A 22,466-nucleotide genomic window follows, 5' to 3' on the forward strand; every position below is an offset into this window, starting at 1 on the left:
ATGCTGTGGGATTCTGATCACCCCTGACCATAAGCCATGCTGGCTGTGGCATATGGCAGTCCATTGGAGGACAGTACATTGACTACTTCTGCTCTTTGAGATGACTTGAGTTTTAGCACTTTCTGTGCTGCCTTTTGCACATATAGATTAAGCAAGTGAAAAGAATGTACGCAAAGAAACTAATAATGGCTCATTTATTAATAAATGCTATTTGCCTAGGTGTTTATCAGATGTCAATATCAGAAGCAGCCATCCCAGGGGAGGAAGCTGGAAGAGTGAAGGCCAAAGATCCAGATATTGGAGAAAATGGCTTAGTAACTTACAACATTATTGATGGAGACGGTATAGAGATGTTTGAAATTACAACCGATTACGAGACTCAGGAAGGGGTTGTGAAGCTTAAGAAGGTAAGCAATGCGATCCTTTCATTCCTGTTAATGGATAATATACTTCATTTTCTTCCCATGCCTTGCAGAAACTATAATAGCCATAGATTATTGCTCATGGTAAGAAAATCACAGCAAATGCAGTTTTGGATAATTTGTTTATGAAGCTATGATTAACTTCCAGCATCCCATTTTACTGTTATCTGCTAATGCCTGGAGCCAGAATGGAAGGAAAGAGATTATGAGAAGAAAGCATTGATGCATAGAAGCTTCTTAACATCTTTTTAAAGTGAAGAAAGTACATTCTTCTTTTACTGATCTTCCACTTGAGAAATCAACACCATTCGTTCTTCAAAGCCTGTTGCGTATTAACTTGGAAATAAATGATAGGATTGCTTTGGTTATAATCAAGCATTCATTTTCAAGTTGGCAGTACGGTGTGAATTTTCGGATAATGTGAAAATTACAAGAGATTTCTTTTTGTGCCTGCTTTTCTGATGAAAACTTAATTTCTGCTGTCAATATTCCTTCCAAATGCATTCAGTGCTGAGAGAAAGAAAGGGGGAGATGGGAAGAAAGGAAGCCTAGGCTGAACGGCATTATATTCCCATCAAGAGATTCAACCAGCCTAAGCCACTTATCTGGTTTCTGCTTGCAATTCAAAAATGAATTCTTTTATTGTACAGCTGATGTCACTGCTGAAATCAATCTGAACATCTAATAATGCTAAATCCCAAATGAAAGTAGCTATGCTCAGTGTCATTAATGACAAACTTTTAACCAACACTGCAAACTGGTTTCCCAGTATACTTTACTTGGGCCGACTGCTTCTCAGGATGTCCTAAGAGGCCACCAACTTGCATGGCTTTAAAAGAGGATTGGACAAACTCATGGAGTATATGGCTATCAGTGGCTACAAGCAATGGTGACCATCTTATATTTTCACTGCCAGAGGCAGTATGCCTCTGAATAGCAGTTGCTGAGAATCACAGATGGGGAGCATGCTGTTGCTCTCAACCTCTGCTTGTGGGCTTCTCGTGGCCATCAGGTTGGCCACTGTGAGAACAGATTTCCAAGCAGGATTAAACCTGGGCAGAAATAAGTGGATATCAGTACTAGGAATGAGGAGAAATTTGATGTAGTCTGTGTTTGCTGAAACAATACGCAAACCAAAACACAGTCATCCTTGGAGATTTGCACTTCTCCAAATTTTGCAATGCAGTTTTCCAAGCAAAACTTCTACAAAACTGCATATAGTCATGAAAAAGCATTAAAATGAATTATATTAAGGAAAATTGTTGTCCTTAGGGAGAGCAAGCTAAAGAATGCTGGAAATGCTGGGGTGTTAATCTCTTGGTCAGCCCTGAGCCCCCAGCCTCAACCTTGCTACCTTTTATATTAACTTTTAATGTTGATAGGTTATTTCAAATATCCATATTCAATATTATAATATCATGGGTCCTTGCTTCTTCATTCCTTTAAGCTCTGATTTGCAAATTCTGAAAAATTGTGCATGCATAGGAATCTTTTTGTTTGTGACTCTGTGTACGCACACACACACACACTTGACTTCTGTAAAAATTGCCATAGCACTGATTCTAATATGCCATGTTTCTGTCTTTTTCAGCATCTTGATTATGAAACCAAAAGGACCTACAGCTTGAAGGTAGAGGCAGCCAATATACACATTGACCCAAAATTCATCAGCAATGGACCATTCAAGGATACTGTAACCGTGAAAATTAATGTGGAGGATGCTGATGAGCCACCAATATTTTTAGCACCATCTTATATTCTGGAAGTAGAAGAGAATTTGGGCCCTGGTGCTCCAGTTGGGAGGGTTCATGCCAAAGACCCTGATGCAAAAAACAGCCTTATAAGGTATGCTTGCAAAATGGGAAGGATGGTTTCAGTGATGCCCTTATGGAAATCCCCCAAATGGCAATTTAAAAACCTGTAAAGCCATGTTGTATATATTTCCATTGTCTTGTTTGAGTCTCTCCTCTCTGCCTTCTCTGGTCCCCCCCCCCCAAATCAACAAGAATCTGGGCCAGAAAAGAAAAATCTGTGCCCCAATTTCATTAATTCTTGCAACTGGAAAGTAACCACCTACCCAGGGGGTGCTTTGAAAAATAACTCGGGGATGTGGTGCTCAGTGCAGCCAAGATCTGCAATCTGATCATAATGGCATAACAAGCCAGGCAATTGCAGCCTTCCATAACATCACACTACATACATTGTACCAATGTTAACTATAAAGGGCACATCTGTTTTATGCTATAATAACAGTTTCAAAAGAGATGCCAGATTCCATAAAAGTTTCGGTTTTATTATGCTTTTTATATCCAACTTGTTCAGATGCCAACTGCAATGTCCAAGACTATGGAGTCAGAGTGCATACAGTTTCCCAAGACCTTAACACAGTTATCTTAGCTAATAAAGAGGCTGTATAGATAAATGTACAGTTAATGAACTAGCAATGTTTCAATAAACTGGCAAACCATGAAGCATAAAATGATGTAAATTAAGCTGACACTGGTTGTTTCCAAAATGACTTCATGGGAAATTTGAAAACATATGTGGGGGAAAATGGGTTGCATCCAAATAAGTCCTATTCAGAGCAAACCCATTGAAATTAATAAACTCAAGTTAGTCATGTCAATTAACTTAAATGGATCTATTTTAAGTAGAACTAGCATTGGATACCACCCAATATATCCACCTTTGAGGAATATATTCACTTTTCACACAATATAGTTAAGCATGGAAACACACATTATTGGGGTTGGGGTTCAGCTGAAAATGGCACACCCCATTGTCCAGCTCTCACCCAAGTGCTAAAACACGAAATAACACCTCCATGAGGTCATGTCATCACATCATTGATTTCCTCAACTCCACTAGTGGTAAACAATGATGTGGAGCAGGTGACAAGAGAACCCAAAGCATTTGTCATGTCACAGGATTGAGTGTTGCTAAACAGCATGTGGGGTTTGTAGAGAACACAACAAACAAATGGATGGAAGAGGCATTTGGTGCTTCCAGTCCAATAGTTATGCTAATCTTATTTGGGTGTTCTAAATCACATGATCATCGTCATATGAAATGGGGGAACAGGGGCACTGTTCATATCATCGTGTTGTCCACATACTGGGTGAAGGTTTGAAGAGAGGAATCTGCTTTATTCATGTAGGTTCCCACTGTAATGTGGCACCCTGGTTGCACAGATTCCAAATAATATGGGGTGGCTATGTACATAGAGGAGGGTCCATTATTCAGGCATTCCCTCAACCTATGGAAATGGTAGCAAAGGAGCCATAATGTGTTTCAGTGGTAGATGTGGAGCCAACAGTTGCATCCCTGAAGTAACATGCCTCCTGCTTCACACAATTGTAATCACATGATTCAGAATGCACCAATAGGCCACCTGTATCTCTGGCAATGCATAGCTCTACACTTGTAAGTGATTCTTTCTGCTAAAAGACTGATATGAAAAATGGTGCTCATGTAGGTATTAGAAAAGGAAATCCATTTTGATGCTGGTGATTTAGTTGTTTTTTTATCTTGCTAAGCAGAGTGCCTCCAAACAACCCCCCCCCCAAATAATAATAATAATAATAATAATAATAAGTGGTACACTGTCTAGGAGACACTAAATGAATTGAATAATTCTCTAATTACTTCATTTGCATCCCCTTTTAGTTATATAATTGATCGTCACACTGACCTCGACAGATATTTCAGTATCAGCGCAGAAGATGGTTCAATTACAACCACAAAGAAACTGGATAGGGAAGAAATGGCCTGGCATAATATCTCAGTGTTTGCATATGAACTCCGTAAGTATTCATCAAACAGTTATATATACTTTTTGTATAAATTATATTAAAATGCCACAGTCTCCATTTTGAGCAAAATTTAAGGTACATTTCAGGTAAATTTTGAGCCAATTTATTGGAAGACTTTTCTAAGAAAAGTTCTGAGATTCCCTCCCCCCCCAACTCCTGCAGAGTTCTTTCTTGATACTGTTCACCATTTTGTAGTGTGTGCATGTTGGTCATCTTAGGTCTGTGCATTGTGGAGGATGCAAAATTGTAGCCAGTCTACCAGCGCAAAAAGAAACAGAGGTGCCAGCTTTTCAAGAGGATTGGAATGTGATGCGACATTGTGTGACATCCTGATGTTGCATGTGTGACGTTGTGCAATGTCCTCTGAATATTAAGGGGGGCAGCCCCCTAAAATATATATATTTGGGGGGCTGAAACTGCTTCAGCCATAGGAGTTGGTGCCTATGGCAAGAAATGAACTTTGAGGAGCGTTCTTAATGGGGGAGAAAGAAAATGTACTAACGGGGAGCCTTAACCCACAAGAAAATGCTGGATAACTTACCCTTAGAGAAATTCAGTGAAATGTTATCCAGTTTCTTTGTCCATGATTGCCCAGGCAGGTGCATTATGTGACCCATGAGAGCCAGACTGTACAACCAAATCAGGCCAAATCTTTATTGACAGCATCAGGCAGGGCAAGGGTTGGCATGGCATTGGGTTCCAGGATCAGTTCATTATTCCACAAGCTCATGTTGATAGAATGCATCCACTGGGTTTGGATCGCTCCAAACCGGTATGATGGGAGTCAGCCAGTGTTGAACCTTGCCGTGGTGCAAGCCAAGCAAGTAAGGTCTCACTGGGGGACCAGGGTGCAGATTCCAACCAGGCAGATACCGAACCTCCGCTTGGGTTTGTCATAGTCAATCCTCCCCTCAGGCACCTTATGGGGGGACCCCTGTACTATGTTGATCCTGACCAATGCCATTTCCGCCCTCATACAAACAAAGGGAAGTCGTAATTTCACTAAGGTGAAGTAAACCCTGACCAAGTGCCAATACAGTGGTACCTCTGGTTACGAACACTTCTGGTTATGCACGCTTTGGGTTACGAGCTCCGCTAACCCGGAAGTAGCTGCTCCTGGTTGTGAACTTTGTCCTGGGATGCAAGGGAAAATTGTGCCAAAGGCGTGCGCGCAGCGGTAGACCCCATTAGTGAAAGCACACCTCAGGATAAGAATGGTTTAAGTTCGTAACCAGAGGTACCACTGTAGTAGATTGAGAGAGAAAAATTCCTTTCCGGCCCTGTCAACCAGCGACCCAAAATTGCTCAGTGAAGGCTCTAACCCGAGGGTGGGCAGGTGGGAAGCTATCAAAGCAAAATGGCTCTGAGCTCCAGGGGAAGCAGCCTTATACTGGCTTCCCCTCCACTCTGCAGCAAGGACTCATGGGGCAGCTTTTTCCCATGAGCCCATCACATAGAGAAGATACTGGACAAAACCTTGGGCCAGAGTGCTTATTGGGCATAGAATAGGGCATAAATTTGAGATTAAGAGGCCATTTGCATATAGCTCTAATTAGAACCCAGTTGACCTGTATTTTGGGTTGTGGGTGGCACTGTGGTCTAAACCACAGAGCCTAAGGTTTGCCGATCAGAAGGTCAGCGGTTCGAATCCCCACAACGGAGTGAGCTCCCATTGCTTGGTCTCTGCTCCTGCCAACCTAGCAGTTCGAAAGGATGTCAAAGTGCAAGTAGATAAATAGGTACCACTCCGGTGGGAAGGTAAACGGCATTTCCGTGCGCTGCTCTGGTTCGCCAGAAGCGGCTTAGTCATGCTGGCCACATGACCTGAAAGCTGTATGCCGGCTCTCTCGGCCAATAAAGCGAGATGAGCACCGCAACCCCAGAGTCGTCCGCGACTGGACCTAATGGTCAGGGGTCCCTTTACCTTTACCTGACCTGTATATATTCTGCTCCAATACAGTCTCACATGAACAGAAGAGCTGTTTTATGTATACAAACATAAAAAAAGAAAAGCTTCCTAATTTATGGAAACTCTAGGGAGGGGGGAATGGGCAAACTTTTGTTTCTCCCGAGAATCATTAATCCCATTCAGATCTTGTTGCCTATTGATGTCTCCTGAAGGGCAGGAGTGGTCAGTGAGAAGGGAACAGCACTGTGCACCTGACCTCCCAGCAATGGAGTCACTGCTGCTTACTAGGAGAGGGGCATGTCAGTGAGGAGCTCAGCACTGTGTGGGCTGATATGCCCACAAACCACTGATCACCCACCAGTTTGCTCCTGTCCTAATAACTGGCAGCAACTTTGGTGGTAGGAGGCCCAGTGCACAGCACCATCCCTCCTCACCAACAGTTCCTGCTAATGGGACATTCTGAACTTGTGAGAGTTGGGTGACCTCCACATCCTGACTAACAACCTGAATTAATGCATTCCTTGATTCCCAGGTAGAATTATTGTTAAATTTGTTTTTATCTGCTCTTTGAAGTTGGTTAGGTTGCAGCAGAAAACTCATCAAATATGCTTTGTGGCTCTGCAGGGAATTGAATGTCCAGGCTAACACTATGGCTATTTCACCAGTGCCCAGATATATAGACATAGAGAGAGAGAGACTCCTGAGAAATTATGTTTTTATGTTAGTCTATGTAAACATATGCCTTAAGAAAACTTATTAGTCTTAAAGGAGCCAAAGGGCTTTTTGGTTTTGGGGAAAGGCAGGAAAAGAGATTTACTACTCTACTCCTGATATCAGTGGTCAAGGATAGGATTTGTGTGGGTGGGGCAGCTAACTTTGTTTCTTGTGTTTTTACCCCATGTTGTGACTTTTTCCCTTCTAAATAACTGCTGTAGATAATCGGCACCAGGAAGCCAAAGTTCCAGTAGCGATCAAGGTCCTTGATGTAAATGACAATGCTCCAAAACTTGCGTCTTCCCATGAAACAGTTGTTTGTGAGAAACCACAGACCAGTGAGGTAACCTCTGCTACACAAACCTCTCATTTGTGGGTGGGAGAGATTAAATGAGGATGTTCATTTTTCTTAAGTGCAGAGTCGCAAAGAAAATTCAGTTTAACATAGGTTTGGCTTCTGGGGGGTTAATATCCTGTTCTCAAAAACAGAGGGCATCTCTAATGTATTCTAATACCAGACTTGAAGCTCATAAATTATCCCCTTTGGAAAGAACTTGTTGCCAAGTTTCTTAGAAGAGCCAATATTGCCTATCTGAGGGCTTTTTTTTTAGAGGTTAATATTTCAGGTTAAGTTTTATTCATATTTTTCAAGGTAGTTAAAATTATAGCACACACATCCCCCTTTCAGAATATAGAGAGCTGTTTTATACCAGATCACAGCTCGTTCTAGCTCAGTATTGTCTAAATTGACTGGCAATGGTTCTCCAGGTTTCACAAAAAGTTTTTTCCCAGCTCTATCTGGAGATGCCAGAGATTGGACATGGGACATTCTGCATGCAAAGCAGATGTTCTACCACTGAGTTGTAGCCTTTTCCCCTTTAAAAGGGTCTAGGCCAGATTCGTGGAGGGAAAGTCTATCAATGGCTACAAGCAATGATGGCTGCATTTTGCATCCAGGTTCAGAGGCTGAATGCCACTGAACAACCAATTTCTGGGAAGCAACAGTGCAGGAAGAAAGTTGCCCATGCACCTTGCTTGTGGGCCTCTTTGTGAAATTGGTTGCTAGACAGGAAAGGACTTTGACCTGATACATCAGGGCTCTGCTTACATTCTTATGATGCAAGATGTGCTGGGCCTAAAATATTGCACCCTAAAGGAAGCTGCACAATTTTCACTCAAGAGCCAATTTGGTGGGATGGGAAGAAGAATGACTTTTTAGATGCATTGCATGCTCACAAGAGCCTTTCTTTTACAGCCATTAATAACAATTACTGCAGAGGACAAGGATGATGCAGCTAATGGCCCAAGATTTATCTTTGGGTTGCCACCTGATATGATCCAGAAGCCTAATTTTACTCTCCGAGATAACCGAGGTTTGTGAAGACAGGAGCAAACTAATTATTCTTATCATGCCATACTGTAACACTTTAGTTATCCATGCCCGCCTGAGACTTCTTGCAAAGGATGGGCAGTGGGGTGAAATGTGAAAATAATGTTTTCTGAGGCATTCCTTTAGTGCATCACCACCAGCATTTATCCTAATAAATACATGTAATATAGAATCTATAAGATTAATGCCGTGGGATTGCAAGTGCTGTAGCGATTTCAGGAACATCTGCTAGCACGTCATCTCTGAGCTGGTAACAGTGGCAGAGGAAGGGGGTGTGGGCCGCCCCGGGTGTTATCAGTGAGGAGGGTGACAAAATGACCAAAAGAAAAGAAAAAAAGATTTTTTTTAAAATGGGCTCACAAAACTTTTTAGTTCAGTCAACAAATCTAATGAAACACGGCTGGCACTAGTTGCCACACAGCAGGGGCCAGCACTTACCGCGGGGGCCTGCAGCGTGGCTGAGCCACACGTCTCCTGCCCTGAGGGGGAGGAGAGGCTGCATGCAGGGTGCCCCACCCCCATGGGCAGCTCGTCTTCCCCCCAGCTGTGTGATGTACAGGCGACACCCAGCACCTTAGCAGGCTAAGTATGACACTGGCTGGTAACACAAATAAAATGGTCACATGGCAGCCTTCTGATTTGCTGGGGCCTATTAGATTGGGGCCTATCAGATTGCTAGGGCCTATCAGAGGGACGTGGGTGGCGTGAGGGTGGTGCTGTGGGTTAAACCACAGAGCCTAGGACTTGCTGATCAGAAGGTCGGCGGTTTGAATCCCCGCGACGGGGTGAGCTCCCGTTGCTCGGTCCCTGCTCCCGCCAACCTAGCCATTTGAAAGCACGTCAAAGTGCTTCTGGCAGGAAGGTAAACGGGGTTTCCATGCACTGCTGTGGTTCGCCAGAAGCGGCTTAGTCATGCTGGCCACATGGCCCGGAAGCTGTATGCCGGCTCCCTCGGCCAATAAAGCGAGACCAACCGCAGAGTTGGTCACGACTGGACCTAATGGTCAGGGGTCCCTTTACCTTACTATCAGATTGTAGGAGAATGGTCTGTTGTTTCCAATAGGAGGGAGGATTAATTTTAAAAGAAAAAAAATGATAAAAGGCAGAAGAGGCAATGATGAAAAGAGGATTGGATAAATTCATGACAGATAAGGCTTTCAATGGCTGCCAGCTATGGTGGCTGTGTTCTACCTTCACTGTCAGAAGCAGTGTGCTTCTGAATACTAGTTAGGTATCACAGGTGGGGAGAGTGCTGTTGGGCTCAGGTTTTGTTTAAGGGTTACCCAAAGGCATCTGGTTAGTCCCTGTGTGAACAGAATGTTGGACTTGAGCCTTTGGCCTGATACAACAGGGCTCTTCTTTTATGTTCTTATGCAATTCTTTCCACTATTGTTATTATTGTTATTATCACTGGTGTGGTGGGAAATTCTGGGAATCTAGCACCAGTTGGAAGTTTCATTTTCCTTATCCTAATTGCTGCACATGGATGGCAATTGGGTTTTTTACCAGGATCAAAGTTTGGGAAGGAGATTTAAGCTTCCTCATGTGTTATGGGGTCAACCACAGTCATCCCTCCCCATGCACACACCTGTACTTCTTATATTTAAAAAATTGCATGGTCACAAGGTCATGGGTGCGTATTCCTGCACAGCAGGGGTTGAGACAAGATGATTCATGGCGTCCCTTCCAACCCTATGATTCTAGATCCTGAGCCATTTATAGAGGGAAGCCATTTATAGGAAATAGAGGGAAGGACTAACTATGTTAAAGCATATGTTAAAGGTATCTGAAGAAGTGTGCATGCACACGAAAGCTCATACCAAGAACTAACTTAGTTGGTCTTTAAGGTGCCACTGGAAGGAATTTTTTTTGTTTATGTTAAAGCAGTTAAAGAGGAAGAGAAAAGCATAAACCCTAATTTAGAACATATTTATTTATTAAAATACCCCCCATATTTTTAAAAACTGCTTCAAACCCTGAAACAATAAAAGCAATGTAAATAAAAATCTATAAAACAATAAATCTGTTCCTACAGTGTACAATTACACTGTATCACATCAGGGTACACAGCATCTCAGGAACCACTGACACCAATCCTGCTTCCCGAGGCAGCTAGTGGAAATACAAGGGAAAGGGACTGAACATGGGGCCACAAGAATGCTAAATATGTTGCTAAGCTATGACTTCTCTCAAGGCAGGCTGGTGGGACCTATAATAGGTAGAGAGTCTAGGAGGTCCCCATCTTCTTTTTACTTTTATTTTCTTGATCTCTTACAACTCATACCCCATAAACACCTCAAAGCTATTTCATACACACACACATAAACATCAGCATCCTAAGGGCCCAATTCCTATACTGTACAGAAGGAACCTCCTGATGAGATGGTATCTTCCCGAGACCCTTCCCCCTTCAGAGTGCAGTGATCTTTTGAGTGTATAAGGGGCAAGACCATATTCAACTACCTTCAACTATGTAGTTATGAACTCTTGTACCTTGGTCCAACTTTTTCATTTAGCGTTGCCTTTGGGATGTTTAATGGCAAGTATCCCATTAGAAGTTATAGATTTTAAAAACTGGCTTCCATCCAAATAATCACTTAATGTCTGGGTTGTTTATGGGAGGCGTGGACCATTAGTTGGGTCATGTATTAACTGAACTACAGCTAACCTGTGTCAAGCTGCTATTCATTCTCTGGACTGGCACCACTAGTTTTCTTTTTTTTCATTGTTTTCAATCAAAACAAGCAGTAAATTGAATAACATTCCTAGCACAGATACTTGATAATCTGTTCAACTGAGTAGCTTTAGCAGACAGCACTCTGGCAGTTTGGTTTTTTTTTAAAAAAAACCAAAAACAAAACTCCTCAACAATTTAAGTCAATTGAATTTATCTGGATTGGAGGGGCGGTATGAGCTTTTCATTTACTTTACCAATTCTCCAGCTAAATGATAAATTCTTTAATATATTCATGTCATTTTCATGAGTGTGTGTGTGCGGGAGGGGGGGACCGACAGTGTAGTTAATTTAATTCTTTGTATGTGCATGTATTTTTAAAAGGTTAAGCTAGAGAGTCAAAGTGAATAGCAGGAATTCTAAAGACTTCTAGCGAGTAACCTTTTTTCCCCGGTGACAGAATGTCTTGCGATTTGCAAGTCAAATAACTTAAAATTTCTCCTTCTCCCCTCCCGCCATTTGTAAATCAGAGTAATCTTTGTATCATGCCTCCACACTCTTAAGGAATTCACTACTTTAAAAGAAAAATGGCTTTATTAACTGCAAAACCAGTTAATGAAAACTCCTATGTTTAGGCCCCTGCCAGAACTTTTAAAGTGAATACCATCCTATAATGATCATTTAATAGAGTTTCTACTCGTTTCCCAAAAGTAATTACATATTGAAATAATAAAAAAGTCACATTTTACATCCTGTTAATAGTCAGTGGCGTTACTGGCTTTCTCAAGCCCAGCTTGGTTCTATAGAAAGCATGGGATAATGGGTAATTTCATGCTGTGATAAAGCACAACACTGCTTTCATTCAGGGTGTTTACTCACATTGCATCATATTAATAGACAACCATCTTCTTACTTCACACTCTCTCTATACATCTGGTATCATTTTTAATTCCCATGACAGTTTGGGACCGAATGTACCAGTATTGCAGGAAGATCAGAGGCACAGCATTAAAAGTCAGTTGAAACGGATTCTTCATACAAAAATGAACTCCCTTCTACTGTGGCGGAAATTTCCTCTTTGGGGTTCAAGTATGCAGACTCATACCCAATTCCCAATCAGTCAGACTTTATTCAATAATGTACTACAGTGGTGCCCCACAAGACGAATGCCTCGCAAGACGGAAAACCCGCTAGACGAAAGGGTTTTCCGTTTGCGATGCGCTTCGCAAGACGAATTTCCCTATGGGCTTGCTTCGCAAGACGAAAACGTGTTGCGAGTCTCGCCATTTCCCCCCCCCCCGCTTTCCCCCCCTTTTTCAAAGGCGCTAAGCCACTAATAGCCTTTTAGCAGCTTAGCCGCTAATCCTTTAATAGCCGCAAAGCCGCTAAATTGCTAACAGCGCTAATCCTCTTAGCCACTAATGGGGTTGCTTCGCAAGACGAAAAAACCGCTAGACGAAGAGAATCGCGGAACGGATTCTTTTCGTCTTGCGAGGCACCACTGTACAGGGTAGAGTCTGCAAGGACTTTCCATTAGGACACACACTGTACAGACAAAACATGCATCACCTTGGCTTTTTCATCCTCTTCCCAGCCACCTTCTGCCATCCCCTTTCCTCACCATCTCTCATCCAGACACAATCCTTGTACACACATTGTTGTTGTTGTACATGCAGATCCCTTCTTGCGCTCTTAGGTTTTTCCTTATCTGGTTCTTACCAGTTTTACGGACAGGCCATATTCTTGTGTACATGACACTGGCCTCACTGATAATGGGTAGCAGAAATTCCACTGCAGTAGCAGTGCCCCTTTAGCCTTTAATGGTCAGCATGCTTACATGAGAAAAAACGTGGTTTTAGCCCTGTGTCTTAAATGTATGTCCAGGAATGCTGCAAGAAGGAACAAATAACAATAATGTCATCTTGCATGGGTCTCTGCCATGCAGCAGAAGTGTCTTGCAGCTTTTCAGGAATCTAATGTGTACATAACCATCTTCAGCCATCAAACCCTTCAGGAGTGGACATACACCATTCCATACTGGGGTGGAGGTGGGGGGATGCTTATCAATAGGAAAGAATGACAAAAGCCACAGTGGCTATATTCTGCCTGCACTGTAAGAGGCAGAGTGCCTCTGAACACCAGTTTGTGGGAGTTGCAGAAGAGGAAAGAACTGTTGCACTTGAATTCTGCTTGTTGGATTCTCATGGACATCTGAATGGACACTAAGGGAACAGGATCCTGGATTAGATGGGCATACTCTTATGAGCAAAATGCTCTCTTTCTCTTTTCCCCTCTGTGTATATTGTGTGTGTGTGTGTGTGTGTGTGTGTGTGTGTGTGTGTGTATGAGAGAGAGAGAGAGAGAGAGAGAGAGAGAGAGAGAGAGAGAGGGGTATTCTTTGACCTAAAGGTATCTGGTGTAAACTGTTGGAACATTAGTCTTGCCTGGGTAGCAAGTCCTAGCACTATGTAGAGTTGCTGTTCTGTTACAAACAACAAAAAATAAACAAATAATGTTGAGGTTCTCCTGGAACAGTGAGTACTCTATTCAGACACAAACCCACAATATATTATAGAAACAGTCATTAAATGATTTCCAAGCATTATATATATTTTTTATATAAAAAACAAAGAGTATTATATGATGCTGTTTCATACACAGACCAAGCATGTGAATTCCTTTGGAAGGCTTTTAAGGATGGTTAGAGAACTGTACCATAATAAATTGTCTATGGTTTTTGACTTTTATCAATGTGGCCTAATTTGTTTAGTGGCAAAATTCATAGAAGTGTACAATTGGAGGAGTCCTTGTTGGCTTCTAGTTGCAATGTGGAAACCTAGAGCTAGAGCATCACTAATGCATTGGATCCCCAATTCAGCCTCTACTTGAAGACTTCCATCAAGGAAAAGCCAATCACCTGTCTAGGGCGTTGCTTTATTGGTCTTACCAGCAAGAAGTTCATCCGAAAGTTTGGCTCTTGTAAGCTCATTAGATCTAGTCCTACCTTCTTCCATTACCTGGCATGAAGGCAATTATTCACACAAAAGCTAGAAAAGAAGAGAAGAGAAAACAAATGGAAAAGAATGAATAAGTATGAATTGCACCATGTTAATTGAACAACTTTAGTGTGGAATTCAGCTACGCTATGGAAATGCTTTATGAAGATGATGATGGCTTTGCTCTTATGAAGCCACTACTGCATCATTCCTAGCCTACAACTAGACATTTCAGAAGTGTTAACAGATAATTGCATCCAACCACATCCAGATGTCCATCTAACCACTGTAAGAATCCTGACATACGTGAACAACAATGACCACTTCTGCAACACGGAATGATAATTGTGAAGTGGACCCTAGATGTGAATGTGCTAAAGCTGCCACCCCCAAGCTGTGGACTTCCATGCATGCCCAGGCCACCACACTCTTATCTTACTGACCTCGGGAGAGCTTTCTTTTTGATGCATTTTGTTGTTGTTGTTGGAGTACAGTCAATGATATTTGGTTTGCTGTACAGCAGGTGGTAAAATTCAATAATCTATACCAAACTTTCTTTGACTTGCTTAAAATGAAAAAGAAAGGGCATTTCAATGAATAAACAAACCCACAGACTTTTTCCCAAGGTGTCTAGAGGAGCATCAAAGAGGAGGAAATAAGTCTTTCTGGAAATACCATAAACATATAAAAGAACTGCAACCAATCTATGAAGAAGGATCGGATCAGGAGATAGCAGCAACCTGCTGGTGCTTTTGAAAGAAAAACAACATTAATGGAGTTTGAAGTTGTTTGGAATGGATTTCCCCGTCCCCCCTGCTCTTCTCCCACAGTACATTCAGAGTGGATAATAAAAGTAGGGGCAACTTCATGATTCTAGAGGATGCAAGAATTAAGATTATTATAGACCTTGGAGTAATACATGTACTTGCTGACTGGAGTTGGAGCCCTACAACAACTGGACGGCTGCAGGTTACTTATGCTTGATCTACTTATGCTTGTTTGTGCGGATCACATGCCTTTTGCAGTACACAACCATGAAATTTAGAATTGCTATTTCCCCCCTGTGTACGCATATAAGGATTTCATGGCCTTTGAAAAGGGAAAAAAGGAAATCATACTGTTAGCAGCCCTCTTTTAAAGAATGAATCCACAGATATTTATCCTGGTACTGATAAACTTACCACATCTGATTACAATCACATGTCCAGGGTGGGAAAAAATTACAGTAATATTTGGCTTGGACCCACCTCTTTTAAACAGTAAATAAAGTCTGAGGAAATGATAGCATTACGAATTAGCTTCTTTGTTGAGCCAAATTTAGTTCCAGGACTGGCTTTATTGGAATTATGCCCAGTGACATTATGTCTGAATAAATGCCATTTCTTTCAAGTGCTTGAATACTATGATGTCTGCCAAAGGCAATACACTGAAAATATAAAGAGGGAAAATATTTATTTTGACAGCTAAATTTAGGTAGGCATTTAGCTCCATTTAGCCATAACACATGAGTCATTTTCATTTTGACTACTATGACTTAAAAGACAACACCATAGCTTAAATTCAGGGTATAGTTCTGCAGACTGCCATGCAGTCTGAAAGGTTCCATTTATTCAGTGGGATATGCATGAAATGGTGATTTAAATTTAAGTGCTTTGATGCATACCCTCCAATGAAAATAGGGACATCCCATTCCATAATGATAATTTTACTATTTATACCCCACATATCTTACTGGGTTGCCCCAGCCTCTCTGGGTGGCTTCCAACATAGATAAAAACACAATAAAACATTAAACGTTAAAAAAACTTCCCTATACAGGATTGCCTTAAAATGGCTTGGGGGTCAAATAACTCCATACCCTTCAACATTTCTCCAATGAAAATAGAGTCATCCTAAGGAAAAGTGGGACATTCTGGGATCAAATCAGAAACTGGGATGGCTTCTCTAAATAAGGGATGAGCTCTCAGCCAATGAGGCACCCTTAAAATAATACCCTCAGATTCTCCAGGTCAGGGGTGGAGAACTTTTGGCCCACCAAATGTTGCTGATCTAGAACTCCTATCAGCACTAGCAAACATGGCAAATGACCGGGATGATGGGAGTTGTAGTTCAGCAACACCTATTCCCCACACCTATTCTGTTTCTCAGCAAAAGCAAAGAATGTATTAGGAAGAGGTGGAGATTCTATTCCACAGAAAGCCCCAATTAAATCCCTGGCATCTCCAGTTAAAGAAATCAGGTATGTGATGGAAAAGACCCCCTGCCTGAAACCCTTCCAATAAAGGTAGAGAATACTAGAGGGTAGATGATAAATAATCTGATGTGGTAGAGAGTACCTAGTAATGTATGTTTTGAAATGAGGTACATTTCCTAAATGACATGCAAACTATAGATACAAATGTGGGGTGAGCCAATGGACATTGGAGGGGGATCACATACAGAATACAATGCTACTTCAGGTTACAGATGCTTCATGTTAGACATTTCAGGTTACAGACTCTGCTAACCCAGAAATAGTACATTGGGTTAAGAACTTTGCTTCAGGATGAGAACAGAAATCATGTGGCAGCGGTGCGGTGGCAGCAGAAGGCCCCATTAGCTAAGTGGTACCTCAGGTTAAGAACAGTTTCAGGTTAAGAACAGACCTCCAGAACGAATTAAGTTCTTAACCCGAGGTACCACTGTAGTCTACTGAAATGTACTTTTTGTGAGTCTGCCTTTAAAGGTGAACCAGAAGCTTCAGCAAGTATAGGCACTGCTGGATCAGACCAAAAGCCTGTCTAGTCCAGCATCTAATTTCTCAGAGTTGCTAAAGGAGCGTCTCCACCCCCATCGTTCAGCCCGGACACTGAGATCCAGCGCCGAGGGCCTTCTGGCGGTTCCCTCATTGCGAGAAGTAAGGTTACAGGGAACCAGGCAGAGGGCCTTCTCGGTAGTGGCTCCTGCCCTGTGGAACGCCCTCCCAGCAGATGTCAAAGCAATAAACAACTATTTTACTTTTAGAAGTCATCTGAAGGCAGCCCTCTTTAGGGAAGTTTTTAATGTTTGATGCTGTACTGTTTTTAATATTCAGTTGGAAGCCGCCCAGAGTGGCTGGGGAAACCCAGCCAGATGGGCGGGGTATAAATAATAAATTATTATTATTATTATTAAAGCAAAGCAAAGCAGAGTTGCCTCCATCTGGGAAGTCCCAAACAGGACAAAGCTCACTCCTACCCCAATCACTAGTATATGGAGACATACTGCCTCTGATCCTGGGGGTATCCATCATGTCCATCATTTGTAAATGTCTTGTAAAGCCATCTAGTGGCCACCATCAAATATTGTGGTTTTAAAAAAACCTCACAGTATAGATGCTCACATGGTAAAAAGGTGATCAAACAAGAAGGAGCTGTCCCTGTGCAGTTTAAAGTAATGATTTTAACCTGTAGAACCATGAAGAGTTTGTGATCTGGTTACTTGAAGGATTGCCTGACTCTGCCCAGGGTTTAAGATCAGCCACTGATGCCTTGCTCACAGGGCTTTTTCAGTGGTGACCCCATATCTATGGAACATATGTTAAAGATTATTTTGCCCGTGTGCCTTTGGTCAAATTAGGAGCTGGATATTTAAACTGGTATTATTGCCTATTTAAATTGTAACATTATTTTCTCCCCCATCAGGATTAGAAATAGTTTCATTCTGCTTATTTGGGATTGTTGTATATGACTTTTATTTGTTTGTTTTGTTTTTGTTTGTTTCTAAATATACTTATCATATTTAAGAGATTTTTATTCTGCTGATTGGAAGATGCCCTGAGTAAAGTTTTGTTTTTAAAAACAGCATATAAACGATTAAAATAAATATGCCTCTTCTCTGATCTATGTGCATTTTTTTGAGGCTACTTGCATGCAGCTGTAGACAGATGGGACTTGCTCCACATCTTTGCAAATCCAACCTTTCCAGCTTTTTAAATTGCACAGAGTGTGAACATGTGTAGGGCAGGGATGAGCCTCCAAGTATTATACTACTCCCCCCCTTAACTATGTATTAAAGGACTTACAAAGGAGGGACACGTATTTTCTGCCTGAAAATGACTGACTGGCGCTTCCTAACATTGTGCATGTGATTTTTGACTAGGGATGGGGCAGAAAGTTGATTCAGAGGCAAATGTAACTAATTTGCACTGTCTCAAACAATGTGAAAACAGAACCACCCTTCAAGATCCCTGCTTCTCTCTTTTTTCACTGCAGTTCTCATGCCAAGTAATGTGCACAAAAATGCACATATTTTTGAATATAACATTTATAAATGCCTTGTATTATGGAAAATTGCTTTACAAAAATGTGTGTACTAGAAAAATTGAATTTCAAAATGTGCAAAGTAAGATAAATTCACAAATGGATGTGGAAATGTGGAAAGGAAATAGAAATTGAAAGGAACCAAAATTGACAGATTTACCTATCCATGTTCTTGGTATGTGTCTCTTTCATACCCCTGCCATTTAGGGATGCATGCCTCACATTTTACAAGCTCTGTGCAGTAATCAATACTCATAAATGGGTGTGTCCATAATATCATGAGCGAAGTTATGTGTTTTATTTTCTTCACCCACTTTCTGTTCTTTTCACCACTGCATTTTATTCTCAAATAACTGAAATGATGAGAGCACGACAATATGCAGAAGACATAATGTTAAAATGTTGTCATGCCATTAGGACCGAAGTTCTGTGTTTATTTTGGACAAAAGGGCAAATGCAAATTCTTTTTACAAAGGGGTTGGTGCTGGAAGAAGCCTTATAATGATCATTATCTTATTTACAACAGATAACACAGCAAGTGTTTATGCGAAACGCACAAGCTTCAACCGGCAGACAAAGGATTTGTATTCTCTGCCCATCGTGATAAGTGATGGTGGGAACCCGCCTCAGAGCAGTACCAACATACTCACAATCCGGGTGTGTGGTTGTGATGGAAATGGAGTATTACTCTCTTGCAACCCAGAAGCCTACGTCCTCAATGCCGGACTTAGCACTGGAGCTTTAATTGCCATCCTTGCTTGTATTGTCATTTTGTTAGGTAAGGAAATCTTAACATTTATTTTCCTCTCCCTTTTCTTGCTTTTCCTCCTTCTCCCTTCTCCATCGAAATACGGTGTGTGATCCTACAAAAATATGTTGAACTCAGTATACACCAAACTGAGCACAGCACAGCAGCCACATCTTGGTGAACCCCGTTTTTTTGTAGTGCCAAGCAGGCACCTTGTGCCTTTAGTGTCTAGAGTCTCAAGATTTCCCAGCATAATCTCAGGAGTTCCACCATCCCCTTGATGGAGAGGGCTCATATAGGCACCAGATCAGAGTGTCAGTGCCTGGTGTGTTCCAAACCCAGAAAGGAGCTCAGATTGTGTTCCAGACATCCAGCAGGCATATGGGAAATTAACCTGTTAAAATACAAATTCACCCTGCAGTGAGCTCTGCACATCTCTGTTCAAAATGGATTAGATCCAAAAGTTTTGTTCTATTCACAGAAAGGCTTTTCATGCGTAGAAGAATTCTGTGAATGGAAGGACAAAAGAAGGCCTTCCATAAGCAGAACTCACTTTCTTAGAACAGAAGCTCATTATGTGAATGGAATGGAATCTTTGGATTCAACCCAGTATTTCTGCCTGTTATTCTAAGATTTGCCCAGTGCACAGGAAGATTGTTTCTTTCACTTGCTTTTTAGTAATAATAATAATAATAATAACCTTCTCATTTCCTCCATCAGTGATTGTAGTGTTATTTGTAACACTTAAACGTCAGAAGAAAGAGCCTCTTATTGTTTTTGAAGAAGAAGACGTTCGAGAGAATATCATTACTTATGATGATGAAGGTGGCGGGGAAGAAGACACTGAAGCTTTTGACATTGCTACTTTGCAAAACCCCGACGGCATCAATGGATTTATTCCTCGCAAAGACATAAAGCCGGAGTACCAGTACATGCCACGGCCAGGGCTTCGGCCTGCTCCAAACAGTGTTGATGTTGATGACTTTATCAACACAAGAATACAAGAAGCAGACAATGACCCAACAGCTCCTCCCTATGACTCTATCCAGATCTATGGCTATGAAGGAAGAGGCTCAGTGGCTGGTTCACTTAGCTCGTTGGAGTCAGCAACGACAGATTCCGATTTGGACTATGACTATCTACAAAATTGGGGACCTCGTTTTAAGAAACTAGCAGACTTATATGGCTCCAAAGACACTTTTGAAGACGATTCTTAACAATAAAGTTAAAATTTGGCCTTAAGAACTGTGTCTAATGTTCTGAGAAAAAGAAATCAGAGGAAATGTAAGCAGGTATTTTTTTAAAATAAAACAAGAAAAGGTTCGTATAAAGCATTTTTGGTTTGGTGGGGTTCAGGAGAGTCCTTAAATTAAAAACGGATGTTAAGAAAAAGTGGTAAATACTGTGAAGAACCTTTTCATGCAAAAGGCAAATATAGGAGTTGGTTATCAACTTCACTAGAAGGGGGACAAAAATAACCACTTGTGAAATACAAAATATTTAAGTCAAGGGAAACTCTTTTTTAAAAATAAAAATAAAAAACTCATCCTACAATCGGGCAATCTTTGTATGTATGATGAACAACTAAGTCTTTTATGTCAAAGAAGCTTCCACAAATTAGAAAGGATAACAGTTCTGAGCTGTAATTTCGCCTTAAACTATGGACACTCCGTATGTAGTGCATTTTTAAACTTGAAATATATAATATTCAGCCAGCTTAAACACATATGATGTATGTACAGGACAATGTACAATTATAATGTCTCTTGAGCATCCGACTTGTTTCTGCTGACTCTTGTAAATCTTTTTGCTTATACTTTCATCTTAATCTAATACGTGCCAGATATAAAACTCTGTCTTGTTGCAGTGAGAGGCGCCCTATTTCTATGTCATTTTTAAATGTATCTATTTGTACAATTTTAAAGTTCTTATTTTTAGTATACATACAAATATCAGTATTCTGACATGTAAGAAATGTTACATCACACTTATATTTTATGAACATTGTACTGTTGCTTTAATATGTGCTTCAATATATGAAGCAGACTTTGAAATAAAAAAAATGATTCTTTTTTTACTTCTGGTTTTGTTTATTAAAAATTTAAAGGGAAAGTGTTGTTTCTAATGCCCATTTACATATGTATATCTCCCCTCACTACCCATTTGACCTTTTAATAGCCCTATTTATTATGCGTTTGTAGTTCAAGTTGTCTTGTTAAGTGATTATTTAAAATCAATTACAAGTTGTTTTTTAGCGAAATACTGGCAAGCTGGCAGCTACTCCAAGAATGCAGTAGCACCTTAAATGCAAAATGAGTCAGCTCTGGATTCAGTTCAGTTTTCCTAAGTATTTTTGCCCTGTTATATGCATTTATCTTTCCTCTTGACAGTCTTACAAATGACTTTATAAATGTGCAGGCATGCACTGTACTTATAATTTACTCAGTGCTTTTTAAGCTGACTATCCATTTTAGCCTTCTGTGGACTGCAAGAGACTTAAATCTCAGCCTGACCCAATTTGGGGGTGCATGCCCACTAACAATTTTCTACCCAACTTCTACCTAAGAAATATATTAATTAGTGCTTTGATATTTTAGTAGTTGTTTATTTTAGTTCGCCAGGCAGGTATTGCTGCTTCAACATTTAGAATATAAAACAATGAAAAATAAATATATAGCTTTTTTTATTTAATATTTTCAATGTATTGATTTAATCAATTTTTAAAAGGGACTATAGATTAGTTCTGGATTAGTTCAGACAACAGACCAGATTATGTTCATCTATTTGTTTAACATCTGGAAACAAATGTAAGCAAGCTAGATTTTAGATAGCCGGTAGGGGAAGGTCAGAGGTCTGAAAATGTAATATAGAAAACAACCATATCATCAGCAAAGCCCATTTTTAATGTCCCACAGGAGATTGGACAGGGGGATAAATGCTGCTTCTGTCTTCAGTTGGCAGTGAAGAGTGCCAATATTGGCGAGAGCTGCATTGCTTATGGTACTTTTTGTTTTAACTTAAAGATGTTGATTTAAATTTAATCACTTCAGTATAGTTGTCTTTTGCCATTAAAGGTCTAAGATTAGTAGATGCCCCACTAGTAGGCTTGAGTGTAAGGAAAAAAATGTAACTACTATATCATGTCCTATTTCAATACTACATTTTAACAGAATGCACATTCTATATACTTTCACACCCTTAGTTCAGAGTTCTTTGATTATTGTTATTATTATTTTCCTATTTTTATAATCCAAAGACTATTTTGCTAGATTTGCACATTTCCGTGATATGAATTAAAATTTTGAAAGCTCGCAATTTATATTAACATATAGAGGAAAAGTGAACTTGCTGTTAAGTTGTCATTTCCACCTTTATCTTCAAAATGACAATAATCTTCATCATAATTTTCACTACTTGATAATGTACTTTTTACTGCATTGTTAGGCAAAAATGTAACACCTTTTCTATATGCTTCTGTTTAATTTTTAAGGGAAACAAGTATTGTCAATTACTTTTTCATA

General features: G+C 40.6%; 1 protein-coding gene across 2 annotated transcripts in view; it reads left to right on the forward strand.

The window, feature by feature from the left end:
- CDH11 (cadherin 11) overlaps window positions 1-21,022 on the forward strand; it is a 103,629-nt gene extending 82,607 nt beyond the window's left edge. For both annotated transcript variants that reach the window (XM_028739652.2, XM_028739653.2), the window contains exons 7-13: window positions 220-407; window positions 2,014-2,267; window positions 4,089-4,225; window positions 7,079-7,200; window positions 8,113-8,230; window positions 18,724-18,975; window positions 19,666-21,022. In XM_028739652.2, the coding sequence (XP_028595485.1) occupies window positions 220-407; window positions 2,014-2,267; window positions 4,089-4,225; window positions 7,079-7,200; window positions 8,113-8,230; window positions 18,724-18,975; window positions 19,666-20,162 (1,568 nt within the window). In that variant the 3' untranslated portion in view covers window positions 20,163-21,022. The remainder of the gene's footprint in view (window positions 1-219; window positions 408-2,013; window positions 2,268-4,088; window positions 4,226-7,078; window positions 7,201-8,112; window positions 8,231-18,723; window positions 18,976-19,665) is intronic.
- Window positions 21,023-22,466: the final 1,444 nt, after the last annotated feature.

Source organism: Podarcis muralis, chromosome 7, assembly GCF_964188315.1.
Source record: "Podarcis muralis chromosome 7, rPodMur119.hap1.1, whole genome shotgun sequence".
Lineage (NCBI taxonomy): Eukaryota > Metazoa > Chordata > Lepidosauria > Squamata > Lacertidae > Podarcis > Podarcis muralis.